General features: G+C 42.7%; 1 protein-coding gene across 2 annotated transcripts in view; it reads right to left on the bottom strand.

Moving 5' to 3' along the window:
• The window catches only part of TRAPPC10 (trafficking protein particle complex subunit 10), a 75,806-nt gene that overhangs the window by 48,656 nt on the left and 15,099 nt on the right, over window positions 1-12,051 (bottom strand). For both annotated transcript variants that reach the window (XM_055569777.1, XM_055569778.1), the window contains exons 2-3: window positions 7,951-8,032; window positions 4,052-4,187 (exon numbers count right to left, since the gene is read on the bottom strand). In XM_055569777.1, the coding sequence (XP_055425752.1) occupies window positions 4,052-4,187; window positions 7,951-8,032 (218 nt within the window). The remainder of the gene's footprint in view (window positions 1-4,051; window positions 4,188-7,950; window positions 8,033-12,051) is intronic.

Genomic DNA, 12,051 nt, shown 5'->3' with positions numbered 1-12,051 from the left:
TCATGTCTGACTCTTTAGGACCCTACAGACTGTAGCCCACCAGGCTCCTCTGTCCATGGGATTTTCCAGGCAAGAATACTGGAGTGGGTTGCCATTTCCTTCTCCAGGGGATCTTTCCAACCCAGGGATCAAACTCAAATCTCCCACATTGTGGGCAGACTCTTTACCATCTGAGCCACCAGGGAATCCCATGGTGGGATTCTCCACCCATGGAAATTTTCTTACTAGATGATAACCAAAACTAAAACAGAAAAAAAACCTCCACAGGATTCCTACTAGGAAATGTAAGTTCAAGGAGGAAAAAAATCATCTATAATGTCCACCTGATGCAAAAAGCCAAATCATTGGAAAAGACCCTGATGCTGGGGAAGACTGAAAGCAGGAAGAAAAGGGGACAAGAGAGGATGAGATGGTTGGATGGCGTCACTGACTCAATGGACACGCGTTTGAGCAAACTCTGGGTAGTGAAGGACAGGAAAGCCTGGCGTGCTGTAGTCCATGGGGTCGCGATGAGTCAGACATGACTGAGTGACTGAACAACATAATGTCCACAAACACGAAATACATCTTGCAGTAAGAATTCAAGACTTCCATGAAAAACATTACAACACATGACAAAAGAACATTAAAAAGCCATAAAGAATGGTTCCCAGAGGAGAAGATCCATCATCATTAAAATTCTTCTCAGATGAATGTATTAACAATTTCAAGGCAGTCCCAATCAAAACATCTCCAGTCTTCTGGTTTTTCCCTTTTCAATCAGTTATCTATGATTTTGTAACAAACCACTACAGAACAGTCTGGCCCAGAAGACTGACTGTTCCCAAGTCTATAGCTCGTCTGCTCCACCTGGTGTCAGCTGTGGCCCTGGGATATATTTAAATTCACATCTTTAAAGACCTATATCACTAATAAGTTAAGAATGAAGATAAATGTATTTCCAACTCAAAACAACTAGGAAAAGAAAAAGTAAGCTATAAGAAAACAAAAGGAAGGAGACAGTAAAAAATGAAAGCAGAAATTAATGAGATAGAAAACGTACCAACTGTATATCAGACTAACAAATTAAAATCCTGGTTCTGGAGGAAAGGGGAGAATCAAACTAGCTAATTTCATCAAGAAAGAAAGAAAAAAACCCCAAAACACCAATACACAAAGTAAGAAATAACAATGGAGAAATAACTATTGACACAGAGCACACTTCAAAAGTTGAAAAAAGACTACTTCATATGTCTCAATGGAAAGAGATTTTAAAATTTAACTGAAATGTAGAATTTGTAAGAAAAACACAGTTTATCAAAGTAGACAAATGGTTAAAACTGACCAACTTTCATGGAAGGGATACAGAACATAATCAAGAAACTATCCCATGAGAGTGCCAGGCCCAGATGATTCCTCAGGAGAACTCTGTCAAGTTATGAATCAAGCATAATATTGATAGTGAAGTTGCTCAGTCATGTCCGACTCTTTGCAAGCCCATGGACTGTAGCCCACCAGGCTCCTCAGTCCATGTGATTTTCCAGGCAAGAATACTGGAGTGGGTTGCCATTTCCTTCTCCAGGGGATCTTCCCGACCCAGGGATCGAACCCGGGTCTCCCGCATCGTAGGCAGACGCTTTACCGTCTGGCCACTAGGGAAGTAGCTAAACCTTATAAACACAATACACAAAAAAGTTAAAGACCAATCACTTGTGAATGCAGATGCAAAAAATCCTAAATAAAATGAACAGACACCAATGTCACATTAAGAAAATAATACTCTAACCAAGTGGAATATACCAGGAATACGAGTATGGTTCAAAAATATCCATTACCAGTAACGTAATTCAACGTATTAGTAGATCTAAGTGAGAAAAATCATATGATTATCTCCACCAGGTATGACAACAGTATATTCCTAATTTTAAAAACTCTTGAGAAAATAGGAACGGATGGAAGTTCCTTCACACACTGACTCAAATCCACCTGATTCCCACAGCCAGCACCCTACTTACTGGAGGGTACCAATCACAGGCATTCCCACTGAATCAGGAACAAGGAAAAGATACCCACTGTCTCCACCACTAACAGACAATGTCCTAGACCAGGAAAGGAATCTGAGACATAAGAACTGAAAAGGAAGCAGTAAGACTCTGCAGGTGGCATGATAGGATGACTGGAAAACCCTAGACTTTGGGGCCTGCAGACACTGGTTTTGAGAACCAATGACAAAACAAACTCAAACAATAAAAAAATTCAGCAAGGTTAACGTGAAAAAAAAAAAAAAAAAAAAAAAAAAACCAACAGTCTCTATATACACAAAAAATCACCAACCGGAAGAAAATGTGAGAAAAAAATCCCACTGACAATAGCAACAAAAAAGGTAGAATACTTAGAAAAGGAATTGAATACTAAGGTTCATATGAAAAATAAACACGCCAGGGCAACTAGGCAAACACTGAGAAGAACGACCCCTGAGAGTGACTAGCCCGCCAGGTCTGAACGTGGACTGTCAGGCCCGGGGAAGCACGCACTGCACACAGGCTCTGAACTCTTCTCAGCCAGCCTGTTTCAGGCTGTCGTGTTTATAGCAACTCTGAAACCATTCTATGCATACTGCAGCCCTGAGCAGGTTAAGTGAACGTGCCCATGTTGTCAGGGCCAGGGTGGATATAAACACAGAACAGGTTAAGGCAAGAAAGCACCCTGGGGTTAGGCTAAAATCAGAGGCATCGGTATCAAGTCATGATTTCTAAGACATGTGCTTTCAGAGCCCTGTGGAGTCAACTGGCACAGCAGCAGGGCCACTCCCGCCATGCCAGGGGGATCAAGGCCTTGAGAAAAAATGACTGATTCCAACACAGGGGTAGCAAAGGGACAAGAACCCAGAATATTCTGTCATGTCTAAAGTTAGAAAGTGCTCTCAGAAGGCCACAGGAGCCAGTTTGAAGTGACTCTCACTGGCCAAACCTGAGACAACTTGAACATCAAAATAAAGATAATGAACTGTAAAGCACTAAAAGAGAAACCCACATAGGTTTCTGATAACTTGGCAAGAGGTGTGTGCAGGCTGTGGTGATGTCTGGGTCAGGAAGAACCAGCCTTGTGCTAAATCCAATCTGGATGTTGGAGGATTCCCATCACTGTGCCATAGGAAGTGCCTCCCTGCACACACACTGCACCCATCACATGGCTTGTGCTGACCTCTGCATTCCCCAGGAGTTCAGAGCACTGCTACGTGCCAGGCAGAGGTTGCCTATGTGCCTGGTCCAATAAAACCCCAAGGGTCGCATCTCTAACGAGCCCCCCTGGTGGACAACACCTCATATAAACTAGCCTAAGAGTTTGCGGGGAAGAAGCCTGTCCCATGTGACTTCACAGGGAAAGGCTACAAAGCAGAACTACAATAACTACTCTGCATCCTCAGATCCAGGTTAAAACGTCACAATGTGTAATGATTCATGTACTCTGTACACTGCTACCTGCTTATTTTATTAGAGTTGAAACAGATAGAACAAATGACCCACAGAATTTTCCATTCCTTCATGCAAGAATTCAGGTTCATGAGTACAGAACTGCCAAGTAAAGGCCAGGGTGCCCACAGCAGCAGTGTCCGCTCTCTCAACGGGCATCACAAAGCACCTCCTGCACCAGACTCGGGGGTGAGTCAGGAGACAGCTCCCTGCCCACAGAGAGCCTGCCAACCAGCACCAGAGACAGACAAGGATTCTCAAGGAGAATAACAGCCATGTGGTGACTACAGGGTGTGAGGAAAACAAAGCTGAAAGGAACTGTTAGAAATAGCTAGTGCCCACCAGGACACAGGGAGATGGTTCACAAGAACTGGAAACATAGGAAATAATTCGGTGACTGTATTTGGTGATTACGATGATACATGCACTGGGCCAGAGCAGAACTAAGCCATGGCAAAGTCATACACTTGGCTGAAGAATGGAGAAAAGAGAATACCAAAAAATTAAAATAGTAAATTTCAAAAAGTATAGCTGTCTCAGCAAAACCCAGACCTGTGAGTTCTCAACCCATTGTTACGTTCCCCACAATGAATACTCACACAGCACTCCGTCCAGTAAATGTGCAGGAAGGGGAAGGTCAGCAGGGCTTTGTTCCCTTCTTTGGGCAGCAGCTCCTCTTTGAACTGAACAAAGTTAGACTCCAGGTGAATCATCTTTGGAGCCCGGCCATAGGACCTATCAACAATTGTGAACGAGTCACTGAGAAACATGAGAATGTTCAGCAGAAGGAAAACAAGAAAAGACAACAATCTCATCCTATCTATGCGTTCAGAAGTGCATAGGTGATATTAACCCTGAATTTTAACTATTATATGTTCCATTTGAAAAGATGCTATAAATTACTTTAAACACAGTTCATGTGTCAAAGCTCTTTATAACTCCATTTGCAACAATACAGACTTCTGAGAAAAATGTCAGTATACAGTCACCATAAAAGAAGCAGAGTGTTTCCCAAATGTCAAAAGTGCAGTTTGAAACTACCAAAGCTTTAAACTGCTCTAATATTTTTGCAACAAACTGCATTATCCAAAAAAGAGAACTGTCTGGTGAAAAAGAACAGGTTTCTGTTTGCACAGCATAAATAGTGGTAACCACCCATCCTTCAATTTTTTTTAAAGGACAGCTCAAGGAAATTTTTTTAAATAATTTTTAAATTTATTTTCGGCTGCGCTGGGTCTTTGCTGCTCTTCATGGGCTTTCTCTAGTTGCAGCAAGTGGGGGCTACTCTTCGTTGCAGTGCTTGGGCTTTTCTTGTTGCAGGGCATGGGCTCCAGGCAGCAGGCTCCAGCAGTTGCAGTGCGTGGGCTCAGCAGTTGCTGGGCTCTAGAGCACAGGCTCAGTAGCTACGGCTCACAGGCTCAGTTGCTCCGTGGCATGTAGGATCTTCCTGGAACAGGCATCAAACCTACATTGGAAGGCAGATTCTTACCCACTGCATCACCAGGGAAGTCCCGTCCTCCAATTTTCCTCAATCCAAGAACAAAGATCCCACAAGCTACACACATCTAATTGATGGCTATCATAGAGTATGGACACTGCTTAATTATACTTCTAAAAATAAATTAGACCACATACATCTCTTTTTCACACCTCTATTTTCCACCTCTAGTGAGCTGTGTCTCTTTTACATATCTACAGATGGATTTTATTCTTTTTGTCTAACCTAAGGAGTCTCCATGATGAATAAACTGAAAACAACCATACTGAATGTTATTATGCTTTAACTTGTGGATTTTCTATTTCACGCTAGTTTTTTTCTGTCCTTGGGGAGATTAATCAAGTCTTCCTTTTCCATCCTTTTTCTCTGTTAGCTTGAAAGTTTAATCTTCTATTTCTTTTCTGTTGTTATTTACATTTTAATTTTTAATATGCATAAACTTTAATTTTCCTTTCAAAAAGTACAGTAAGTGTCTATATCTCTCCTTGAACAGGACAAAGATACGACACTGTTTTCTTTCTGCTTTCTTCCACATTCTGAAATTTTAGATTTTTAATTTTTAAAAGCATTGACACCATAAAATAGTGAAATATTTGTTATGACTTGCTTTCAGGCAGCTGCTCCCTTCACCCTGTGAATTCAGGGTTCATGCCCCTGACACATGTGTTTTCCTTGAGACACATTCCTTAATTACCTCAGAGACAGAAGTACAGCTTCCAATCACACACACCTGAAGGTGCTCCTGTTGACAGCAGGTTTCCAGCTATTTCCATGCTGTGGCGGCAGCGAATGTAAGATGGGAGCAGGGCTCTGGAGAGCACGGTGTGGTGGTGTGCGGACACCCTGGGCCCAGCCGGAACCCTGTCTCTCCAAGGTCAGGGGGAGGCTGAGACAGTCTTCTCGCTGTGTGAGTGTGAATAATACACAACTCTAGAGTCAAGGTGGGGCTTCTCAGAACTCAACTCTCAGTCTCCTCAGAACTCAAGTCAAGGTGGGGTTTCCCTTGTGGCTCAGCTGGTAAAGAATCTGCCTGCAATGTGGGAGACCGGAGTTTAATCCCCTGGTTGGGAAGATCCCCTGGAGAAGGGAAAGGCTACTCGCTCTAGTGTTCTGGCCTGGAGAATTCCATGGACTGTATGGGGTCACAAAGAGTCAGACACGACTAAGAGTCAAGGTGCAGCCTTCAAGTCAAAGTACTCCTCTTAAATGCTCTATCTGAGGCTGCATTTTAAATGCTGTTAGAGACTGCAGACTCGGTTTTTCTTTTCTCCCTATTTCCTGATGTGGCTTTTTGTTTGCTTGGTTTTGTTTTCATTCTGCTTGACATCCAGCAGCCCCTGAAATCTCTGAACTTGCTTCTGGGAAAACCTGGACACCAGTTCTTCAAGCAGGGCTCATCTCTCCACCCGTGCACAGTCACTTCTGAAATACCGACTACAGGGATATGGAAACCTATGGACTTGGCCTTCACGGCTCAGCTTTCCTCTCGGACCTCCATCTCTGGCTCTCAGCTCTCAGCTCCGGAGTTCCCAAGTGCAATCTCCCAATTCATCACTCTGTTCTTCAGCTACACAGAAGTTCAGTGCGTGAAGTCAAGTTTCTGCTTCAATTTTGTTTCCCAAGATCTAATCAATTACATTTTTGCCAAAGTGAAATATACACACTTTAACATGTCAAACAATACTAAAGAGCCACACATACACACACACCCCTCTGCACTTGGTCTTGCCCTTGCCTCCCCAGGTCCTGGGCCCTTTCACCTGTCAGGGACCCGCCTGCTTCTCAGGGTGTCCCCTCTGCAGACACACAGAGGGCTTTCCCTCCCATTCCTCTGTCCATCCTTCCGCTCCCAGAAAGATATCCATGTCTCCGCTGCTGCCGCCTCCGCCTTCTCTGTCCTTAAATGTTTAGGCCTTTCTAGTACTCTTCTCTCATTTAGTTTTCAAGACGGTGAAGCAAAGAATATGCACATTAAATCTATGCAGGGTCTCTATTCCATTTTTTTCTCATAAGCCCATTTCTCATTTCTTTTATATTTCTGAATGTTTGAATAATGTATACTTGTTTGAAATCCTTTCCAGATCACTCCATTTCTTCAGATATTATTAAATTCTTCCATTTGCTGAATTGTTTTCTCTCATTCACAGCACTGGGCCTCTTCAATAGTTGAATAATTTTTCTGTAAGAGAATTCTCCCAGTTCTGTACATTCTTTATATTACATTTTGGTAAATAAATACACTCCTTGTAACACTAAGCAGGCACAAAGATTAGACTAGATTCAACAGAGAGCCTGGTAAAGTCATCCAGAATGTTAATTCTTCACGTTAGGAGGGTAAAAACTGGTGGTCAGAAAGGAATAATGTAGCAAGAATCAGAATTACATGAGCATGAATAACAACAGGAAATTTTTTATTCACCTTGGTTAAAATCAGACTGCCAGCATTAACAGGTATTAACAATATTAATATTATTAATAAACAGTATTAACAATCCATTTTCTACAAATAATATCTAATCTTACCAGAAGTTAGTTTTTCAGTAAAATAATTCAAAGTCAGTTATTTCCCCAGAACAAGTCATTAGAGGAACAATTACAAACAACAGGGCCAATGGGAGGACTGATCTGATGGCACTCCTAATTTTAAAGATCATCCTTCTGTCCACTTTCTCATCCTTAAGAGAAGAGCCCAGGCACTCAGGGTGACAAAGTCCTGGTTAAGATGCAGAGGCACCAGCTCCTCTGAGGAATATGGGTGCCCATCTCCTTAACCAAATGCCACCAGGAGTCAGAAGTCACCTCTATACGAGGGGCCTGTGACTCCAAAGACATGTTCCATTTCTATCATCGCAGGTCTTGTTCAGAAAACAACACATTCCTTACAAAAAGGCTCACAGATTACGGGCCCTTCTTCTCAGTCTCCTTAGAACTCAGGCTCTCACTTTCACTGCTTCACTCACTCACACAGACGCCTACAAAACAAGGAGGGAGATGCCATACCTTCTCCATTCCATCGGTTCTCTTGGAAGCTGCTGGGAAAGTGTCGGGTAAATGGAGGTAAATAAATTCTGATCTCCAGCACCTACAACAGGAATAAACATGGCACTGTTAGGTAAATATAGGGAAAATGGGCTCTAAAATGTATTAATTGGTATTTTTACACAATTGAATAATTTAGCAAAATGACATCACAAAACAGGTTGTTTTGTATCTTTAAAGAAGTGGTCTCTAGAAAAGCCAGCACTTGATCTAACTTCGCCCCCACCTGGCCTCCCTGAGGAGATAAATTCTCCCCAAGAATAAGAGGAGGAGGAAGAGGTCTGACAGCTAAGGAGGGCGGAGCTGGACCAACCCTGCCCAGCCGCACACCTGCGTCAGCTCCTACAGCCACTTCTTCTACTTGGATAAAACAGCCATGAAACTCCAGGCAGAAAAGGAAGCCAGGGCAAGTGGACGTGAGTTTCTTCACCAAATTCCAGCAGGAGCCAAGACACACAGGCTACTCTCTGGTACCCAGGACACCAAACACACCTGCTCTCACTTGTCCTCATGGGAAGCCCTGGAGCGCAGATCCGACCGCACACCGAGGACAGAGGAGCTGCAAGGGCCCCGCGCTCAGAGTACACAGCTTGCTGGTGGCAGAGACCAGTGAGGAACTCAGGAGTCTCTAACTTCACAGCTCAGCTGTTAACTCAGCTCTTTCATCCCGGCCTTAACAGAACTGAAAAATCCACTTAGCTCTCCTAAAATGACAGTATAGCCACATCCTACTTCAGCCTAGAAAGAACCTTTCAAAATCAATGGCTCAGTCTTACACTCAGGATCCGCTACCATTAAGCGAAACCTTTTTCCAACTGTATTTATATTGATCTTAAAGAAATCATTGGGAAGTGATGTGGGCCACTGACATACTTACTTATTTTGCTACCACGAGCCTAAAAAAGAAAAGAAAACAAACAAAACGGAACCTTTCCCAAACCACATAACAATGTCAAGTCACTACAGAGAGGAGTGATGTTTCTGGGCAACTGAGCTGATCCTCAGAGAGGCAGTGGGGCATGGGGACTGGACACAGATGCTGCAAGGTTGACCACCTGGGTCCCTTCTGAGCTCCACCACCTACTAGCTGAATACGCTTGGGAAGACCATCCTTTCTGTGCCTCAGGGGCCATCTGTGAAATGGGAAAATACAAATAGCTTCCAACAGGGTCACTGTGAGACTGAGTCAACACAATAACCTTGAACAAGGCCCAACGCAGGGTAAATCGTTCATAAGGGTTACTATTAATAATTTATTGTTGCCATAAAAACAGCTTTTAGGTTTTAACTCATCAGTTTTCACTGCATTCATGTATTTGGTAATTGTCTTAGAAATCATTAAAGTAAGAAAACCTTTAGTTAGCTTCTAATTTCTTATCTTTGAGTGCCAACTCCTGCTGCCTCTTGAAAAGGTTCTAGAATTAACATATTAAAAAAATGACTACTCTCTGCTAAAAAGAAATTAGGGCAACCACAGGGAAGCTTTCTTCTCTTTCACTTGATTTTTTATATATATATGCTCCTTGCAATAAAGTCTCACATAAAGGTACAAGTAACCTCTGCAACAGGGAAAACAAATGAAGTGCCTCCTACACACCCCTTTCTCAAGTGTCTCCCACAGGAAATCCTGTTATACAATACAAAACTTGTCCAACTGGAGGCTGTAAAGTAACAATTTTTCTTACCTTCAATCATGAAATAAATCTTTAATCTGTGTCCTAAATTTAATTTTAAAAGATTACAGGTCAATTAACACATCTGTCAAGGGCAGAGACATCGTCTGATAATAACTGGGCGCTGAACATGTGACCATTTGATCTCAGCCCCTGTTAAGGAGCTGAACTGTGTCCCAGCAAAATTCACACATTGAAACCCTAACCCCTCAGCACCTCTGTTATGTGACTGTATCTGAAAGAGGTGATTAGGTGAGAACAAGGGCTTTTGAATGGGCCCTGATTAAATCCCTTCAGAAAGAAAGTGAAGTCGCTCAGTCATGTCTGACTCTTTGCAACCCCATGGACTATAGCCTACCAGGCTCCTCCGTCCATGGTATTTTCCAAGCAAGAGTACTGGAGTGGGTTGCCATTTCCTTCTCCAGGGGATCTTCCCAACCCAGGGATCGAACCCGGGTCTCCCACATTGCAGCCAGACACTTTACCATCTGAGCCACCAGGGAAGTGGATTAAATCCCTTAGACATCCTTACAAGAGGAAATGTGGACACGCAGTCACTGGGGCAGGAAAGACCACGTGAGGACGCAGCAAGAAGACATGGCCACCGACAAGCCACTGAGGGAGGTCTCACAGCCAGCCCTGCTGACACCTTGACCTTGGCCCTCCAGCCTCCAGACAACGAGGAAACAAAGTTCTGCTGTTTTAGCTCCCTCCACCCCCAGCCTGGAGTATTTTGTTACCCCGAGCACCCCGAGCAAACTGACACAGCACCCTACTTTTCACTCCCATCCATTGAAACCCTATGTTGACTGAACGTGAAGAAAAGCCACCATGATTTTCTCAGAATGCATGGCTATTATTAATGATAATACTCTCAAGTTTTTATACTGAGTATTATGGAAAACAGAGGGAAGTATCTTTGAAAATGGGCTACAAAGAGCCATAAAAGACAGACAGGAAAGAGCTTATATGTAAAACCTCAGAAGAATAAAATCTCCGTTCACTTGATAGGTAATTAACAATGTGTATTAATACTTTGTAGTGCCCCAAAACAGCCCAACCAGTTAGTAGAAAAGCCACTGGCGTGCTGAGGTCTGAACTGTAAGAGCAGCTTCGTTTTGATCCCGTGGGCTGCACAGGGGCATGAGAACAACAGGGGCTCTGCTGTTAGAAGATGATGTGTTAAGAGAACTTTGCTCAGAAAACTGCTGTGTTTATTTTTCTTTCTCAAGAGGGCTATTAAGATTCACTCGGACTTCCCTGGTGGTCCAGTAGTTAAGAATCTGCTTCCAATGCAGGGGACGCAGGTGTGATCCCTGGTTAGGGAACTATGATCCCACACACATGCTGTGAGGCTACTAAGCCCCATGTTCCACAACAAGAGACGTCTGAGAAAAATGCCAGCGGAGCCCTGGGCTCCTGACTATGCCTCTCTTCCCATGTCTGCCATTTGTGATCAGACTCTGGTCCACGCACTCAGATATCTGAGGCAGACCTTCACTATTTTCTGAATTAGGACTGCATTCGCTGAGATTTTTAGAAGCATATATTTATGTATTAATCACATAATTTTAAACTTTTTATGTTAAAAGCAAGTAAGAACTAATTAAACATGGCCAGTTGGGGGGTGGGAGTTAAAAAAGATGATTTCAGTGACTTAAGTATATATGGGTCACATTTCAATAAACTCAGCTGAACATTTTCTTAAAATTTTAAAAACAGAAGGACTTGGGAACTCAATTATAAAACAGTTAACTTTTACCAATATTGAGAAGACACTAACACATGTCCAACAGAATATAAATAAATATAGATAAAGATGTGTCATTTAGATTTTCACATGCTAGCAAGGTAATGCTCAAAATCCTTCAAGCTAGGCTTCAACAGTACCAGATGTACAAGCTGGATTTAGAAAAGGCAGAGGAACCAGAGATCAAATTGCCAACATCCACTGGATCACAGATAAAGCAAGAGAAAAAGAAAGAAGAAAAAGCAAGGGAATTCCAAAAAAATATCTACTTCTGCTTCACTGACTAAGCTAAAGCCTTTCTGACTGTGTGTATCACAACAAACTGTGCAAAATTCTTAAAGAGATAGGAATACCAAATAGGAGCCTTACCTGTCTCCTGAGAAACATGTATACAGGACAAGAAGCAACAAGTAGAACCAGACATGGAAAAATGAACTGGTTCAAAACTGGGAAAGGAGTACATCAAGGCTGTATACTGTCATCCTGTGTATTTAACTTATATGCAGACTACATCATGCGAAATGCCAGTCTGGATGAAGCATAAGCTGGAATCAAAACTGGGAAAGGAGTACATCAGGGAGAAATATCAACAACCTCAGATATGTGGATGATACCACTCTAATGGCAGAAAGTGAAGAA

The sequence above is a fragment of the Bubalus kerabau genome, chromosome 2 (genome assembly GCF_029407905.1).
Source record: "Bubalus kerabau isolate K-KA32 ecotype Philippines breed swamp buffalo chromosome 2, PCC_UOA_SB_1v2, whole genome shotgun sequence".
Lineage (NCBI taxonomy): Eukaryota > Metazoa > Chordata > Mammalia > Artiodactyla > Bovidae > Bubalus > Bubalus kerabau.
The sequence above is the reverse complement of the archived record's forward strand: the minus strand, read 5'-3'. Positions and strand labels throughout refer to the sequence as shown.